Here is an 18,125-nt window from a genome sequence, read left to right on the forward strand (position 1 = left end):
TAGAACTTGCTGTTCAACTCATTTTTGGATGGTTTGCTTTTTATTTCTGAACACATTTTAGTATTTTACATAAATGTCAAAGTCATTTTATCCTTGTAGTAAGATGAAGAAAGTAAATTATAAACAGTGGGTCTGTTTGCTGCACTGACAGTGTTGGATGTCCTTCATGAGTCTTAACAGGAACACAAATTTTGTTAAACGTGTGTTTTCTCTCACCAAATATATGTACTACCCAATAATCTGAAGCATGTTATTATATAGGTGATGAATTAATTTCCCTCAGTGAGCACTGCAAAAGATAATAAAGGTGAAACATTTTATGAGGTGTCTGCAGGCATTTCAGCACCTTGGATAGCAGCACTGTTAGCCTGCTGCTGACAGGCTCCTCCTCTAATAAAGCTTCTCTTTAGTGAAGATCTTCTTATCTCAGCTACAGAGAAAGGCCACAATAAAGGGAGTTATAAAAAAAAAGGTAATTTAAAGAAAACTGAACACATTTAAATTTTTTGTCACATATTCTTCAATTATGGTTAAAACAAAAACAATGTAATGCATAATCAGTCAGGTTATCAGTAATATCGATTACACTGTAAACACAGCACAAATCAATGGCTGAGTGCAGCTACACCTTACATCATGCTCTTCTCCACATGTGAAGCCCGAAAGATCTGGTATGCTGCTGACCCACGGTGATAAAGTGAAGCACCACACCTCCTGACAAAGCCTATTACCAGCCTAAAGCGCAAAAGACCATATTTAGAGGTGTGTGAGTGCGAAAGAGCGGGCCGTTATTAACCAGTATGCCTTTAAATGGCGTGTACTGGTGCTGAGGAGAGGGCGGACCTGGGTGGCGCGCGCGTGTGCGCCTTTCGCCTGCAGCCGCTGCAAGTGGCACCGAGCTAACAGCGGCTTTTGTGCCCATGATGCACCGTGGTCGTCGCACCTGTAAGGAAGGATAAAGCTGTCACTGTACCGTCTCTACATCAGCACCACCGGCGCCGGAAACACTGCTGCTTTAAAAAAACAACAACACAAGTCTGGACTGGAAAAGGAAAAAAGATCTCTGTGGAGTTGGATTTTAGCAGTTGGATACTCTTGGCTGTCTGTTTAACTAAGGTCAGTAACGTCGTCTGTATAGTCTAGTCTGTCCATATCATTTATCCACCTATGACTTGAACTGAGACAGGAGCATGTTCCAGGGAAAATATGGGGCAGAGGCGGATCGAGTTTCCACTCCTGACGGACAGGTACCACGGGACTAGCCACTTTTACGGGAGTTTCCCCTTCACTCACAATTTTTACGCACCGAAACGGCGAATGTGCCGAGTCTCCTTGAAGGAAAAGTCGCGTCTGAGGGGCTGAAAATGAGAATTTCTGCCATGTTGTCTTCTAAATTGGTCTGATGGAACAGACGCACAGTGACTGGCGGGTGTAGAATTACACCCCCCCCCCTCCGCTCTCTCGGTGTTTACAACAGAAATGCTCAATTTTCGTTTCATTATATTTCACACATACACAAATAAACATGCTCGTGTTGAATATGAAAAACGGGGCTTTGAGGGAAACCTGCAGAACTCGTTTTTAAAATGATGAATAATAGATGAGGTGAACGCCAGGTGTCCAGTGTCCGCGCATTGTTCTTGTCTGCAGCTTTTATGCTGGAATGTCAAACACACTGCGACGCCCTTTAGGCCCGACAAACCCAGCCTACAATCTTTACATTTAGCTTCATGTCATTTCGTGTCATTTGAGCAGTTTGATTCATGACCTTCCGGAGATGGACAGCGCGCGGAGGCAGGCTGCACGCTTCCTCGCCATGAAATAACCATCACATTCCTCAATCATCCCCCATTTTTCTGATTTTTTTTTTAAAGCTAAGCGTAACTCAACGGAATTCTTTAAAAGCCTTCACATTACTCTATCAAGATCAATAATAGCCGGTTCAGTTTTAGTATTTGCTTGGAAAACGAACGTGCTCCGCTGAAATGGAGCATAGCGATTATAGGTGAGGAAAATTTCATTTCCGTAAAAGGAGTTTTTGGATTTTGGTTTTTCCCCTGTGGATCAAATGGCGTCCGCAGTAACAGCAGGGAGGTTTGCTGACTGCTCTGCTCCTCTCAGTAAACTGCCTTTCATGGCGCACAATAAGCTTACAACTTTTTTTCATCTGCATCACTCCACATTTGCTGAAGGGGCCTGTTTTAACTGGGCCCGATTATAAGATCAGCTCGAATTCATTTAACAACAACAACAAAATAAATAAATAAATAAATAAAATGTCATTTTAATTGGACAGTCTTTTTTCCCCTTTTACACCATTTTTTTTACACTGCGGCAAATGCAGGATGTCTCATTTACATCAAATCTGACTGTTTTCCACTGGAGAAAAACAAAAGGCCCCGTGCTTGTATAAAAATCCACCGTCTGCCGCAAAATAACAATCAAGGCCTCGATCTGACGCCGTCTAACATCAGCTCTACTTCGAACCCATGAACAAGAGTGAAAATGAGTTCAGGCGGATGGCAATTAGATATTTTTTTCTTCGCCGCTGCAGTGCATATTTCGATGTGTCGGATTTGTAGAGTTAATAGGATTAGATTATTTTTTTTGTGCTTTTATGCACGGGGAATTCCTAATCTGGATTTTTTAACGCTTCTGTGGATGGGCGTAACCCAAACCTAGAGAATGCGTCTGTTTCCCCTGCAAAGGGCCCAATGATGTCTCATCACCTACACTTTAAATGGCTAATATTCTCCGAGGCTGACAGTTCTAGAAAGAAAAAAAAAATCTTTCGTTTGATTATTTTTTAAATATTTCTCGGCAGGTTGTGTTAAATCTGATTGTAAATGTGTGTTCATTATTAACACGAGATCCAGTGTTGGGTTGATATATACTGAAAAACGCCTCAGAATACGACGCGTGCTTGATGCAGAAATATAAAACACCCCTTTAATTTTCCTTCATCCTAATTTAAGGTTAGGGTGGTGGTGGTAGTGTGGAGGGTGGGGGTGATTCGGGTAATTTGGCTGTCCTTTTCCCCCCGTGGTTGGCAGCCGATTAACTACGCTGACAAATCAAGTGTAAAAAGCCAAGGGCTCTCAAGGTACCACTAATCCCACTGGGCGGGGAGAGTCAAATAATACGCAGCATTCTGGAGAATGCTCTTTTCTTTAGTTTGGTCGTTTTCTGCATTTTTTCGTTGTGAGTGTGTCATAGTTGGGCCATAAAAAATCTAAATTTTGTGAACAACTGATCATTTAAAATTGTATGTGTCAGCCTGAAAATACAAGTTATTTCTAATGAAGGTTTTAGGCTTAATGATGGGCAATTCAATAACCGAGTTTTTGGATAAGGTGGGAAATATAAGGTGATTAAAATACCTTCAATCAAATGAAAAAAGTCCTCAGCTATTAGGCTGTCTGGTGTTACGTAAACGGGTGGTGGCGGTGTGTGTGTGTGTGTGTGGCTGAGAGGTGTATATCCGTGCTTTGGCTGTTGCGTACACGTGCAGTCGTTTATTCTTTTTATTCGAACGTGCACACTCGTGATTAGACTTATGGAGTGTATGCCGTATGCGTGCGTTCGCGTGTTGCGTGTACTGCCGTTGGTAAAGTATAGGCGTCTGTGGTGTCGTTGAGCACACGTGCACGAGGCTGTGGGAGTTTGTGGGGTGCTGGGTGCTCTCTGACTGGGTGATGTAATGCCGTGAAGGGTGCTGCAGCAGAAATCACGGAGCCCAGGGAAGGCGTGTCCAGCCTGCTGAGAAGCTGGATAACAACACGGTGCCCACGCGCAACCGCTGCCAAATACACCCCCCTCCCGCTCTCTCCCTTCCTTTGCTCCACAAACACACACACACCGTCCCTCAGCTTAGCTTTCTTTTTATGTTGCTGTTATTTAATTTAATGAACTTGTAGTTTATTTTAGTAGTTTAAAAACGAACAATCTGCAGTAATAAAATATGGAAGCTTTTAACAGGTCAGCAAAGAAAATGAGACTAAATGTTGACTCATTTCATGCTGAAGGTTTTAGGGTTAGAATTTAATAATGAATATATTTGGTTTCCACGACGTTCCTCTGTTGATACATTGAATTGTACAATAATTGTATGAATAAAAATATAAAACAAAAAACAAATAAACAAACAAACAAAAAAAACCCAAAACCCAACAATGTTTTCAGTCAAACTAATTACAATTTCCACCTTAAAAAGATGAAATGATAGACTTATTTTAGTCGACTTCTAATAGAGATTCTGCACATTTTGCCAGTACCTTGGTACATATGATGGATTGTTAGGTTGTCGTCATATGAGATTTTCATGGCATGATTGTCATGTCTGTTAGAATTATCAAAAAACATTATTACTGTCTAAAAAAACTGAACAATGATCATTTTACCATCTCTTAATCTCATCTGTAATTTCATGTTTCATTTCATGCCAAAGGAATAAACACATGAGTACAGAGAAGCAAAGAGACGTTCTATTGAGGAACAAATACACGCTATCTCAGCAGCTTGTCCAGAGGTTTCAGAACATCACAGCACATCGTCACATCCAGTCTGTGTAGAAGAACTGAGCCCAAATGCATCTGCCTAAAATGGTGGATCAGTGCTGCTCTGTGTACCAGGAAAGGTCTGCTACAGACTTGAAGTATGTGTTTGCAGTGTGAGGAAGAATAGTGTTAGGGTGTTTTGTGAAATGCATGAGTGGGAATGGATGAGGTGGAACATCCCTCCCTCCTCCATCTCTGTTTCCACTCATCTTTCCTTCTGCTGTCTCTCCTCCTCCTCCTCTCCACTGTCAGCATGCATGTGCTGCTCAAATGATTTTGTACCACTGCAGCAATAAAGCCAGGCAAAGAAAATGGCACTTCTTTGAATCCGCTGTGAGATGCAAAATGGCCAGTGTCTCTGTACGTATCTGGAGGCTTTACTCTCAGTGAGATAAGCACGTCCCAAAAATCTGTAGCCTGAGATATTATCGTTAAGCTATGGAGGACATTTTGTCTCTGCATCTGGACAGCATTACCGCATGCGTGTGTGTTCTTGTGCAGCGGGTTACGCTAGTGATCACGGCACCTGCTGTAAAATTACTGGCAAGTAGCATCAATTTAAACACAAGAGGCCAGCCGATTGGTCGCTTTCATCTGCATTTGCACACACACACACACACACACACACACACACACACACACACGCTTCACTCCAGTCCGTGTGGCTCTTAATAGGATTCAGTGTGCTGCTGCCTTTTGTCAGTGAGTGTATGTGGACTCGTCCCTGTGGGGTTCGTCAAAGGAGCCTTTTACCGAGAACAATGATCCATGCCGTTTAGCCTTTTAACCCCCAAACACTTCTCACACAGCAACAAAAGACACACACGTGTGCACACGCGTCGTGCAGAGTGTACACATCCTGAAACCAAAACTGCAGACTTGCACCCTCAATTTCTTACTGCCTAATACTGCGATGCCCATGTGGGGCTGATAATGCAAATCACGACTACAACCACAGAACATTTAAAAATCAAGATTTTACTAATTTGAACATTCATAGAAGATTTCAAAGGATTTGAACTATTCCTGCAGCCTGTGCTGCTAGCTGGAAGTTCCTGTTTTCAGTAAATCAGCTAAACATTATGTTCTCACCATCCTGCAGGTCTTTTAAAAAAATGTAATTCATTTTTTGGGATGTGTATTAAAGTGATGCATAATGTTTTGTAGATGATGGCCGCTACTCGAGTAATATAAAATGCACATTCTTAACATCCTTAATATCCGAGTAAATGAAATGATAAAGTTTGCTTCTAAATGCAACATTTAATAATCATCTTTGGCATTAATGAAGAAGAGAACTGTTTCCAAGAGTGGGGCAGCTGATAATTGAGGGGTTCAGCATAGCACAGTGAGATAGTGCAGGTGTACTAATTGAAAGGTTGGTATTTTAAATCCTGGCTGCCCTAGTCGGCATGCTGAAGTACCCTTGGGCAATTTACTGAACCCTGAACTGATCCCGACGGATTCGTTGGAGTATGAATGCACGCTGTGTGCATTCACTTAGATGTGGAACGTGCTTGTGTGAATGAAACATGTTCTATAAAGTGGTCTGAGTGAAAGGTGCTCTAAAAGAACCAGCCCACTGTAGACATTGTGTGTGCTGATAGAGTCATACGACACAATCATCACACAACACGTAAAAGTCTTACGAGGATCGTTTAGGAGGTTCAGGGGTCAATGATATGATGATGCAAACCTGACATCCATGGCTGTCTCTGCCGTCGGCCCTGGTTTCGTTTTGAATTCTGTTATTTTTGCTAAACAGACGCTGCAGAGACTCTCTCCGTCAAAAATGGCTTAATTTATGTCAGTAATGTCAGTTTGGCCTTTTTTGGCTGCTTTACTTTACTGGGTTACATCAAGTTGTATTACCATGGTAACCCAAGCAAACAACCAAGTAATGATCAACAACATAAAACAAAATGTTATGTGTGTCCGTGTAAAACAATATATTAAAATATTTCTTGATTTCATTTCTCAGTTTATACTTGAAAACTGTCCAGCGACAGACACGACTGCACTGCATGTTTATACTGGTGTGTTCACAGAGGAGAACATTCCTGTGCAAATGGTTTGCATAACTCGTACCACTGGGCACATACTAAGGCTGTATGAGTAGTTGACACAGTTTAGCCCAGAAAACAATTTGCAGTAACACCTGCACATGACATCTCGCCAGAGCTCCCACCCTGAGACACAGCAAAGGATTCGGGTGGTGTTTCAATAAACTCACTGAGAGTGTAAATATTCAAAGGGCTGATCTACAGTTTCATTTTTAAAAAGATGATTTATTATTATTGTAGACCGTGTACAGAAGAAGCTTTGTGAAATACTCTGGTCGGCCGATCTTCATACATTTAATAATAATTATCACATACAACAACAAAATACATCAGTACTGTGTGTACAAATAAAAAACCCACATCATTGCTGTAAGTGTCACTATTACATTTATGTTAGAAGACTGTTTTAGATCAAAGTCATGAAGGTAACATTTTTGTATAATTTTTGTCAGTTTGTGACACCAAATTAAAAGTCTTTGAACGTAAAGTTGTCATATGAAAATGTATCAAAGTCCTTCATCATGATCAACTATGAAGTTTACCTGATCCTAATGGGTTTACACACACACACACACACACACACACACACACACACACACACACACACACACACACACATTGAGAGAGAAAATGCAGCAGTAATAATTCTACGTAGTAATATTGCAAACAAATATATATTAGAAAAATTGTATGCACGACAGAATATGTATCGGAAACATTGCCAGTTCCAACACTAATATTAATTTCTAATATTAATGACTTTTAGGTGCAGGCCTGTAACAATGCCTGCTAATAATACCCTGATTATTATATAACAGGGAGCAGTGTGCATGAACAGAACAGAAAAAGTAGAACTTCATGTTGATTATTCAAAGATATTGTTTTCAGTTATCACTCAGGAGTGGAGGACGTACTTGTTGCAGTGGAGATATGGATTATTATTATGTTTACATGCCTCCTCCACGCTCAGGTTGGCCTGTGTGTTCTTTGATTTTATAATTTCGCTGTAATTTATCCGCCCTTACCCGTGTTCACAATTTCATGGCTCCATGTCGGAATATGTTGGGAAACTTTGAATTCTAGAAAGATTTATTTTACTGTGATGGTGAGAAAAACTGGTTGCTGTAGATCACAGTGGGACATGAACTGCTGGTGAATTAAATGTACAGCTGTATACATTTCCTCGTCTGATTCATTATGTGCACAAAAACTACTCAGATTACTTTAGTAAGGCACCAATTTTTATTTTTTTTTATTTTTTACACATTTTAGTATTTAGTAAATTTTAGGGAAATTTCACTGATCCAAAAAGTTAAAGGAACACTGTTTATTCAGAGTGTAGCATCAAGTCAACTAAACTTCTGTGATCTTGATCCGATCAGTTACAGCGCATCCAGAAAGTATTCCAAAATGGATTCAATTCATTTTCACCTTAAATTCTACACACAATGACCCATAATGACAAAGTGAAAAATGTTTGAATGAAATTCTTGCAAATGTATTAAAAATTAAAAGGAATAAAAATGCATGTACATAAATATTCAGTCTCTGTCCTGACACTCAGAATTGGAAGTGGAGGATGAAAGTAAGAAGCAGGGTCTTGAAATCGCCAAAGGACTCCCAGACCACGAGAAACAATATTCTCTATCCTACTATTGCTATTTCCCTACTAGGGTGAAACCTCCTCAAAAAACCCAGGTGAGTAGTAGAATTTTAGGCCCAGCAGGAACTGTGAGACTAGTCAGGGTCAAGAGAAAGATGAATGCAGGAATTTACAGAGACATCCTTAATATTAACCACCTCTGTTAATGTCCTTAAGATGCAAGACCAGACTTGAACCTGATTGAACATCTCTGGAGAGATATGAAAATGGCTGTGCACCGATGCTCACCATGCAACCTGGTGGAGCAATTGAGCTTCTACAAAGATGAGTGGGAGAAACTTCCCAAAGACAGGCGTGCCAAGCTTCTAGCATCACACTCATGAAGGCTGGAATTGCTGTCAGAGGTGGTTCAACATAATATTTAGCAAAAGCTGTGAATACTTATGTACGTGTTACATTTTTGTTCTTTATTTTTTAATACATTTGCAGGAATTTAAGCTGTTTTTTCATCTTCTCATTAAGGGCTATAATGCAAAGAATTATGAGGTGAAAACAAATTGAATCCACTTTGGAATAAGGCTGTGACGGGACAAAATGTGAATACTTTCCAGATGCACTGCAGGTAACAGGTGTTGCTAATCAGTTTGAGGTGCCTTGGTGTTAATGACACAACAGAGGAGCAACAAAGAGACAGCCACAAAACAAGAATGGTTTTACAGGCGGGGGCCTCTTACAAACAGGATTAAGATCGGTAGAGCCCTACAAAATGACCTCTGTCAGGCCACAGGTGTGAAGGTCTCGGACCAAACAATCAGAAACAGACTTCATGAGGTTGACCCACCGTCCTCTAGAGGGGCTTGTGATCACTGCCCCACATTGTGGAATACGACTGGGATGTGCCATATATATCAGAATCAGCAGGTCTACCACAGGTTCACCTTAAGCACATGTGACAGACACGGAGAAAGAAGGTTGTGCTGCCTGTAACTTTTTTTAGCATGACCAGTTTGGTGGTCATATGATGGTCTGAGCGATATAACCATAGAGGGACGCTCAGACCTCTTCAGGTTACGCAGAGGCACCTGATAGGTATCGGGATGATAGACAGATCGTCAGACCTGACACATTGTCGGGGTTCTTCTTTATGCGGTGGCTGGTCTCATGTGGACTTCCTAGAGGATCAAGGACTCCATTGCCTGAACCCGACCCACGCCTGACCTAAATCCAAAAGAACATCTCTGGTTCATTATGTTTCGGTCCATCTGGCCCTGCCAGGTTGCATCTCAGACTGTCCAGGAGCTCAGTAAAGCCCTGGTCCAGATCTGGGAGGAGTCCCCCAGGACACCATCCTGCTCAATGTTGTCAGGCATGCATAAAAGCACATGAGGACCATACAAATTACTGGGTACTATTTTGAGTTGCTGCAATGAAATTTCAGACTAGCCTACTGTATTTCTTTTCCACTTTTCATTTCCATCCCTGCCCTGATGTGGCATCTTTTAGTTGCTACCCAGTCCATATCAGTACAGATAGCCAGTTTTTTCCCCAAGTGTTCCTTTATTATTTTTTCTTTTTAGCAGTGTGGTATAGAAAATATAATTCCACCAATTTTGAACACTTCCTCTGCAGCACTGGGTGAAATGAAGCCCCGAACCATAACAGAGCCTCCACCGGGGCTTACACATTGCTGTACACACTCACTTTTGTGCTGCTTTTCTGACAGTTTCACCTACAAATTTCAATACTTGTGTTCATCATACTGTAAGTCCAGTTGCCACAGATGTTTGTAGACGAGTGCTTGTGTAATTTGGCATAGATCACTTTTTTTCTTCCTTAAGATCGGCTCCATGACAGCTACTGTGAGACCTTTCTAACGGCGCTCCGGTGAACACAAGCCGGATGAACTGAGGGTCCAGGAGCAAGTCTTAGCCTCTGTGTCTTTAAATGTTTCGCTGTTTCTTAAAGACATGGTTTTCAGATATTATCTGCTTTGTGTAGTTTTTTAGGCCCTCACTTCTTTTTTTGTCCTCCAGGTGTCCAGTTTCCTTCAATTCTTAAAGGTCAGATGTGTTCTGAGATATGTCAAGTTATTGGTGCAAAAAGACCATTTGATGCTTATCTTTGTGTTGTGTTTGTTATTTGTTTTTTATAGATTAGACTAAAGACGATGTAGTTTAAAATGAGTTCTTTTCTATGCTGTCCTCTCTTGAGTTTGGTGCTTTTTGATGCTTGAGTGCTTCATAGGTTAGTGTTGGGAAGCTTAACTAAAAACAAAAGCAAACATCTCTGAAAATGGTCAGCGACAAGGACCGGATTGAAAATGAGTGAAAAGCAGCTATGATGGTCCAAAGACAAACTTCAGAAAACGATTGAACCTCAGGCTCACTGTAAGCTCGTTGTTCTTTGTCCTTGGACGTGAATAAATCAAGAAATAAGTAAAGCAACGAGAGGTGTCTCAAGATTTTTGGATAGTACTGTGGAAGGACTTGACAGTTCATACAGAAAGCATAAATATAATTTTTAGGAATATAAAAGACTGAGTGTACAATTTGTCTGTATTAAAAAATATATAAACTGAGATTTTATTAAATAAAATAGTATTTAGTTAGTGGATCAGTGCCTGCTTGTGTTTTTTCTGTGCTTCTTTTTATTCAGCTGAAAGCTGAAGCTGAAAGCTGTCTCTCCAGGCTGGTCATCAGATAAAGGCAGTGCGCCTGGCTGACTGATAGTCATGCACTGCCATGAGAATAATGAGACTAATTTCCCTAGCAGATGACCGATAACTCCCAACAACCTTTGTGGAGGAGGGAAAAATGCAGTGATTTCACGGGCACTGTTATTCAGGATTGTTTTCTGCAGCGTGCAGGTTAGAAAGAAAAGGTTGAATGTATTTTAGTGGACCATTCACAGCTGAGTGTGTAACCTGGTTTTTCCCTCTGATTATCTCTGCACATCTCTGAATATGAAATAAAGATGATGAAATTCTAATAAACAAAACTGCATTTTTACAACAAGTGTTTTCCTAGCTGCTATGTGCACAGATGCATTTTAGTGCTCCACTTTGTGTGAGTACAGTTGGTATGAGAGTCTGCCACTGAAACTGCATCCATGTGAACAGTCTGGAACACAGAGCTGCAGTGGTCTAGGATGTGTGCTGCATAGTGGACTCATTGTAACCATGTGCCTTCTGTTTTGTGACAGGGATGTAACTGCAAAAGGCCAGCGGCTCCCCTGCCAGCTCCACATCCCAGCAGACAAAATGAAGGAGGAAATTCCACTCACATGACCTCGCACCACAAGTCTCTATCTTCGTCCGGTCTGAAGAGCAGGGCGACGTCTTAAAGCCCGGTCTCCTCCTTCTGTCAGCTTGCTCGGTAACATTTAAAAGGACAATAATCACTGCCCTGCAACACCTGGACAATTTATTGCGATTTACCTTACGACTGTTAACTACAACGACTGTTCTCCTGCTATTGCCCTTTCCCTCTTTTAAAGACATATTTTTTTATAATAAATGTTTATCCAAATATATCTATATTGAAGATTGAACTGTGGAACCCTGAAACTGAGTCCAGTCCCTGAGATTTGAATCTAACCGAATTCTCGTCAGACATTTTTTTGGATTAAGAGATTATTTACAGCTATGGATCTTGTAGGTTTTTCTATCAGGCTGCATGTGTTCCTCAGCACATGCCTGGGACTGGAATTTTTAGGTACACCAGGTCAGTGGGCACGCTACCTCCGCTGGGATGCCAGCACCCGCGGTGACCTCAGCTTCCAGTTTAAGACAGAGGCCTCAGACGCACTGTTGCTGTACTTTGACGATGGAGGTTACTGTGACTTTCTACAGCTCTCAGTGGCGGAGGGACTACTGCAGCTGCGCTTCAGCATCGACTGTGCTGAGACCACTGTTGTGTCAGACAGACGGGTAGATGACAGCAGCTGGCACTTTGCCACCCTGAGCAGGTACAACCTGCGCACAGTGCTGGTGCTGGACGGCCAAGCCAAAGCAGGCGAAGTAAAGCCTCAGCGTCAGTTCATGAAAATAGTCAGCGACCTGTTCCTAGGTGGAGTGCCTCAGGATATCCGCAGCGGTGCACTTACACTGCCTACAGTGCGAAACATGCAGCCCTTCAGTGGCACAATCGCAGACCTCAAATATGGCATCTCACAGCCCCTGTTCCTAGGAAGCCTTAACGTGCCGCTGGAGTCGGAAGGATGGTGCACCGTGAACCCGTGTGAGAATGGTGGGATGTGCACAGTGGTGGACGGAGAACCGGTTTGTGACTGCTCCAAAACAGAATACAAGGGCCGCTTCTGCAGCGAAGGTAAAACACCTAGAAATCCTGCTGATCCTGAAAGATTTAGACAGGACTAAAACTGCTAAAACTTCAAGTTTAAACTTGGCGTGTTAGCCTCTCAGTATCCTGGTGGTTGGTAGCGACGTCTTCCAGGTTATAGTTATGTTCCCCTTTTCTACTGTAATGAGACTTTATTTGAAAGATCTTCTGACATCTTCTGTTTCTGAAACAGCGTTTGTGTTAGCATGTGGCTAATAAGCAGTATAACCCCGCCTATATTCTTACTCCTACGTGGTTTCGCTCTAAGAGGCAAAGCTGAACTAGCTCAAATAAGAATGGCCTTTAGCTGGGACAGTATATAGCCGACTTTAGTGTAAATAACTTTATAATAAGAATGTTAAAACGTTGTCCTTTTGCACATAACTTGGCTTTTTTCCCTCCGCTGTCACAGCAGGAATCTGGGCGAGCGTGTGGATGTGTTTTTGTATGATTACACCATAAAATCAGAATCGAATCCAGCCACAGTTAGTGAAGTCCAGGTTAATGACATCGGCCCTGCAGGCAGTGATAAGGATGCCTTTCCAGAGAACGGGGCCCCCCGAGTCCCTTTTCTTTACCCAATCACACGATGGCAGGTGCTTTATATCGCATCCTTTTGTGCTGACAATTTTGCTAGAGCTGTGTTTCAATTGCTTTACAGATGTGTGTAGCCAGGGTGAAATTGATTTCTATTTAAAGAAACCTCCTTTACTTATTTCCTCCCTACAGGCCAAATAAAAGGCACGTTGATTGACTTTACATAGAAACTTCTTGTCATTTGATAAATCCTGAGCTCCGAAAATTCACTTCTTTCTCTGTGAACAGTACCACTGGTACATGAAATAGATCCCAGCACCTCTCCTTCTTTTATGTGCGCTGAAAACTCTTTCCATGAATTTAATTATTCACAATCAATACACATTTGTCCAAACCACCATCCTTCAGCTGCTAAGTAGACACAATAATCTGACTCCTTATAAGATAATCAATACCACTTAGATGAAAAAGTCCCTAGACTCTTTTTTTGTTTAATTAATTTAGATCAGATGTCATTTAAATACATTTATTCTTCTCTTTTCCTCCGTTTTTCGTAGACTTTGGCGTGCTTCTCTTAACCTTTCACAAATATAGAATTTCCATCCCATTTGGGCTGATGCCACATCCCCAGCACACAGACAAAGGCCAGGGAATCTGGAGTTTAAAGATTAGACTCTTTTAATCTCTCTTCGAGGTAGGAGGAGGTATGAGGGCTTTCCTTTTTCTCTCTGTCTTGGTGGTAGCTCAGCTGCTTTGCCTTTGTACAGCTGATTGAAGGAAGGCATTTAACTCACATGGAGGGAAGAAGTGTTTGTGCATTGATTCGTGTCTTTTGGTTGCTTTTGAGAACTGGAGAAGACTGCCTAACGTTTAATATCATGTGCAGAGTGGAGGACTGTCTGCTTGAGAGGGGAAGCCACACTTTCTGTATACTGACCTGTCTGCTCCCAGAGCCAGTCCAATATATAAGAACATTTTGTTATCCTGCTATCAGACCTGTTATTTGCCGTCATCCTTTACTATTTAGAAGATTTATAACATTTCTAAACGGGACATTTGGACAGGGATCTTTCAGAATTTAGTTTAGTTTCCATTTAGTTTCTTGTTTTTTGTCTTAAAGCCTGATTCTTTGGGATGCGTTTGCTGACGTTTCCTACAATATGATTTTTACATGAATAGAATGAAACCTAATAAGACATGTCTGTAGTCTCAGCTCAGGGAAGCATTTGTCCAAGTTTGTTCTGTCTTTAGACTGATGGATTAAAAAAATGATGAGAAATTAAGATAATGAATATGATAAAGGTGACATCAGAAGATTATATTGCTGTAAGAGAGAGAGCCCACTTTTGAATCTGTTACCATCTAACCATCTGTCAAAACTGGCACAGTTTTAGGAGACAGAAGCAGATCAACACAGGTACAAGTTTCTCTAGTTTTTTTTTTACTCAGAATATTTTTTATTGAACAATTGTGGATACGGTTAACAAAACGAGAGAAAAAAGACGAAGGGAATCATAAAAACAGGCTACACTGAATACAAAACAGAACTTCTCACGTTGGAACATAAAAAACATAAAACTAACAAAATGTTTCTCTAGTTTTCAAAACACATGAAGGTGGTGTAATAGGTGGTGTAATAGGTGGTGTAATATGTGGTGTTATATGTGTTGTAATATGTGGTGTAATAGGTGGTGTAATATGTGGTGTAATATGTGGTGTAATAGGTGGTGTAATAGGTGAAGTAGTAGGTGAAGTAATAGGTGGTGTAATATGTGGTGTAATAGGTGGTGTAATAGGTGGTGTAATAGGTGAAGTAGTAGGTGGTGTAATATGTGGTGTTATAGGTGGTGTAATAGGTGGTGTAATAGGTGAAGTAATGGGTGGTGTAATATGTGGTATAATATGTGGTGTTATAGGTGGTGTAATAGGTGGTATAATAGGTGAAGTAATAGGTGGTGTAATAGGTGAAGTAATATGTGGTGTTATATGTGGTGTAATAGGTGGTGTAATATGTGGTGTAATAGGTGGTGTAATATGTGGTGTAATATGTGGTGTTATATGTGGTGTAATAGGTGGTGTAATATGTGGTGTAATAGGTGGTGTAATAGGTGGTGTAATATGTGGTGTTATAGGTGGTGTAATAGGTGGTGTAATAGGTGAAGTAATGGGTGGTGTAATATTTGGTATAATATGTGGTGTTATAGGTGGTGTAATAGGTGGTATAATAGGTGAAGTAATAGGTGGTGTAATAGGTGAAGTAATATGTGGTGTAATATGTGGTGTTATATGTGGTGTAATAGGTGGTGTAATATGTGGTGTAATAGGTGAAGTAGTAGGTGAAGTAATAGGTGGTGTAATAGGTGGTGTAATAGGTGAAGTAGTAGGTGGTGTAATATGTGGTGTTATAGGTGGTGTAATAGGTGGTGTAATAGGTGAAGTAATGGGTGGTGTAATATGTGGTATAATATGTGGTGTTATAGGTGGTGTAATAGGTGGTATAATAGGTGAAGTAATAGGTGGTGTAATAGGTGAAGTAATATGTGGTGTAATATGTGGTGTTATATGTGGTGTTATAGGTGGTGTAATAGGTGGTGTAATATGTGGTGTTATATGTGGTGTAATAGGTGGTGTAATATGTGGTGTAATAGGTGGTGTAATAGGTGGTGTAATAGGTGAAGTAATATGTGGTGTTATAGGTGGTGTAATAGGTGAAGTAGTAGGTGGTGCAATAGGTGAAGTAATAGGTGAAGTAATAGGTGGTGTAATAGGTGGTGTAATATGTGGTGTTATAGGTGAAGTAATAGGTGGTGTAATATGTGGTGTAATTTGTAGTGTTATAGGTGGTGTAATAGGTGAAGTAGTAGGTGGTGTAGTAGGTGAAGTAATAGGTGGTGTAATAGATGGTGTAATATGTGGTGTTATAGGTGGTGTAATAGGTGAAGTAGTAGGTGGTGTAATAGGTGGTGTAATATGTGGTGTAATATGTGGTGTAATGGGTGGTGTTATAGGTGAAGTAATAGGTGGTGTAATATGTGGTGTAATAGGTGGTGTAATAGGTGAAGTAGTAGGTGAAGTAATAGGTGGTGTAATATGTGGTGTAATAGGTGGTGTAATAGGTGGTGTAATAGGTGAAGTAGTAGGTGGTGCAATAGGTGAAGTAATAGGTGAAGTAATAGGTGGTGTAATAGGTGGTGTAATATGTGGTGTTATAGGTGAAGTAATAGGTGGTGTAATATGTGGTGTAATTTGTAGTGTTATAGGTGGTGTAATAGGTGAAGTAGTAGGTGGTGTAGTAGGTGAAGTAATAGGTGGTGTAATAGATGGTGTAATATGTGGTGTTATAGGTGGTGTAATAGGTGAAGTAGTAGGTGGTGTAATAGGTGGTGTAATATGTGGTGTAATATGTGGTGTAATGGGTGGTGTAATAGGTGAAGTAATAGGTGGTGTAATATGTGGTGTTATAGGTGGTGTAATAGGTGGTGTAATAGGTGAAGTAGTAGGTGGTGTAATATGTGGTGTTATAGGTGGTGTAATAGGTGGTATAATAGGTGAAGTAATAGGTGGTGTAATAGGTGAAGTAATATGTGGTGTAATATGTGGTGTTATATGTGGTGTTATAGGTGGTGTAATAGGTGGTGTAATATGTGGTGTTATATGTGGTGTAATAGGTGGTGTAATAGGTGGTGTAATAGGTGAAGTAATATGTGGTGTTATAGGTGGTGTAATAGGTGAAGTAGTAGGTGAAGTAATACGTGGTGTAATAGGTGGTGTAATATGTGGTGTAATATGTGGTGTTATAGGTGAAGTAATAGGTGGTGTAATATGTGGTGTAATTTGTGGTGTTATAGGTGGTGTAATAGGTGGTGTAATAGGTGAAGTAGTAGGTGGTGTAGTAGGTGAAGTAATAGGTGGTGTAATATGTGGTGTAATATGTGGTGTTATAGGTGAAGTAATAGGTGGTGTAATATGTGGTGTAATTTGTGGTGTTATAGGTGGTGTAATAGGTGGTGTAATATGTGGTGTAATATGTGGTGTAATATGTGGTGTAATGGGTGGTGTAATAGGTGGTGTAATAGGTGGTATAATAGGTGAAGTAATAGGTGGTGTAATAGGTGAAGTAATATGTGGTGTTATATGTGGTGTAATAGGTGGTGTAATATGTGGTGTAATAGGTGGTGTAATATGTGGTGTAATATGTGGTGTTATATGTGGTGTAATAGGTGGTGTAATATGTGGTGTAATAGGTGGTGTAATAGGTGGTGTAATATGTGGTGTTATAGGTGGTGTAATAGGTGGTGTAATAGGTGAAGTAATGGGTGGTGTAATATGTGGTATAATATGTGGTGTTATAGGTGGTGTAATAGGTGGTATAATAGGTGAAGTAATAGGTGGTGTAATAGGTGAAGTAATATGTGGTGTAATATGTGGTGTTATATGTGGTGTAATAGGTGGTGTAATATGTGGTGTAATATGTGGTGTAATATGTGGTGTAATAGGTGAAGTAGTAGGTGAAGTAATAGGTGGTGTAATAGGTGGTGTAATAGGTGAAGTAGTAGGTGGTGTAATATGTGGTGTTATAGGTGGTGTAATAGGTGGTGTAATAGGTGAAGTAATGGGTGGTGTAATATGTGGTATAATATGTGGTGTTATAGGTGGTGTAATAGGTGGTATAATAGGTGAAGTAATAGGTGGTGTAATAGGTGAAGTAATATGTGGTGTAATATGTGGTGTTATATGTGGTGTTATAGGTGGTGTAATAGGTGGTGTAATATGTGGTGTTATATGTGGTGTAATAGGTGGTGTAATATGTGGTGTAATAGGTGGTGTAATAGGTGGTGTAATAGGTGAAGTAATATGTGGTGTTATAGGTGGTGTAATAGGTGAAGTAGTAGGTGGTGCAATAGGTGAAGTAATAGGTGAAGTAATAGGTGGTGTAATAGGTGGTGTAATATGTGGTGTTATAGGTGAAGTAATAGGTGGTGTAATATGTGGTGTAATTTGTAGTGTTATAGGTGGTGTAATAGGT

General features: G+C 40.6%; 1 protein-coding gene across 9 annotated transcripts in view; it reads left to right on the forward strand.

The window, feature by feature from the left end:
* Positions 1-806: 806 nt before the first annotated feature.
* The window catches only part of nrxn3a (neurexin 3a), a 201,588-nt gene continuing 184,269 nt past the window's right edge, over positions 807-18,125 (forward strand). For 3 of the 9 annotated variants that reach the window (XM_084915423.1, XM_084915424.1, XM_084915425.1), the window contains exons 1-2: positions 812-1,116; positions 11,424-12,550. In XM_084915423.1, the coding sequence (XP_084771549.1) occupies positions 11,866-12,550 (685 nt within the window). In that variant the 5' untranslated portion in view covers positions 812-1,116; positions 11,424-11,865. Of the gene's footprint in view, positions 1,117-11,423; positions 12,551-18,125 lie in introns of all 9 variants that reach the window. The other 6 variants (XR_014798685.1, XM_084915428.1, XR_014798686.1 and 3 more) reach the window with 4 other exon arrangements.

The sequence above is a fragment of the Perissodus microlepis genome, chromosome 19, assembly GCF_051167445.1.
Source record: "Perissodus microlepis isolate ML-2025 ecotype Zambia chromosome 19, ASM5116744v1, whole genome shotgun sequence".
NCBI classification, from domain to species: Eukaryota; Metazoa; Chordata; class Actinopteri; order Cichliformes; family Cichlidae; genus Perissodus; species Perissodus microlepis.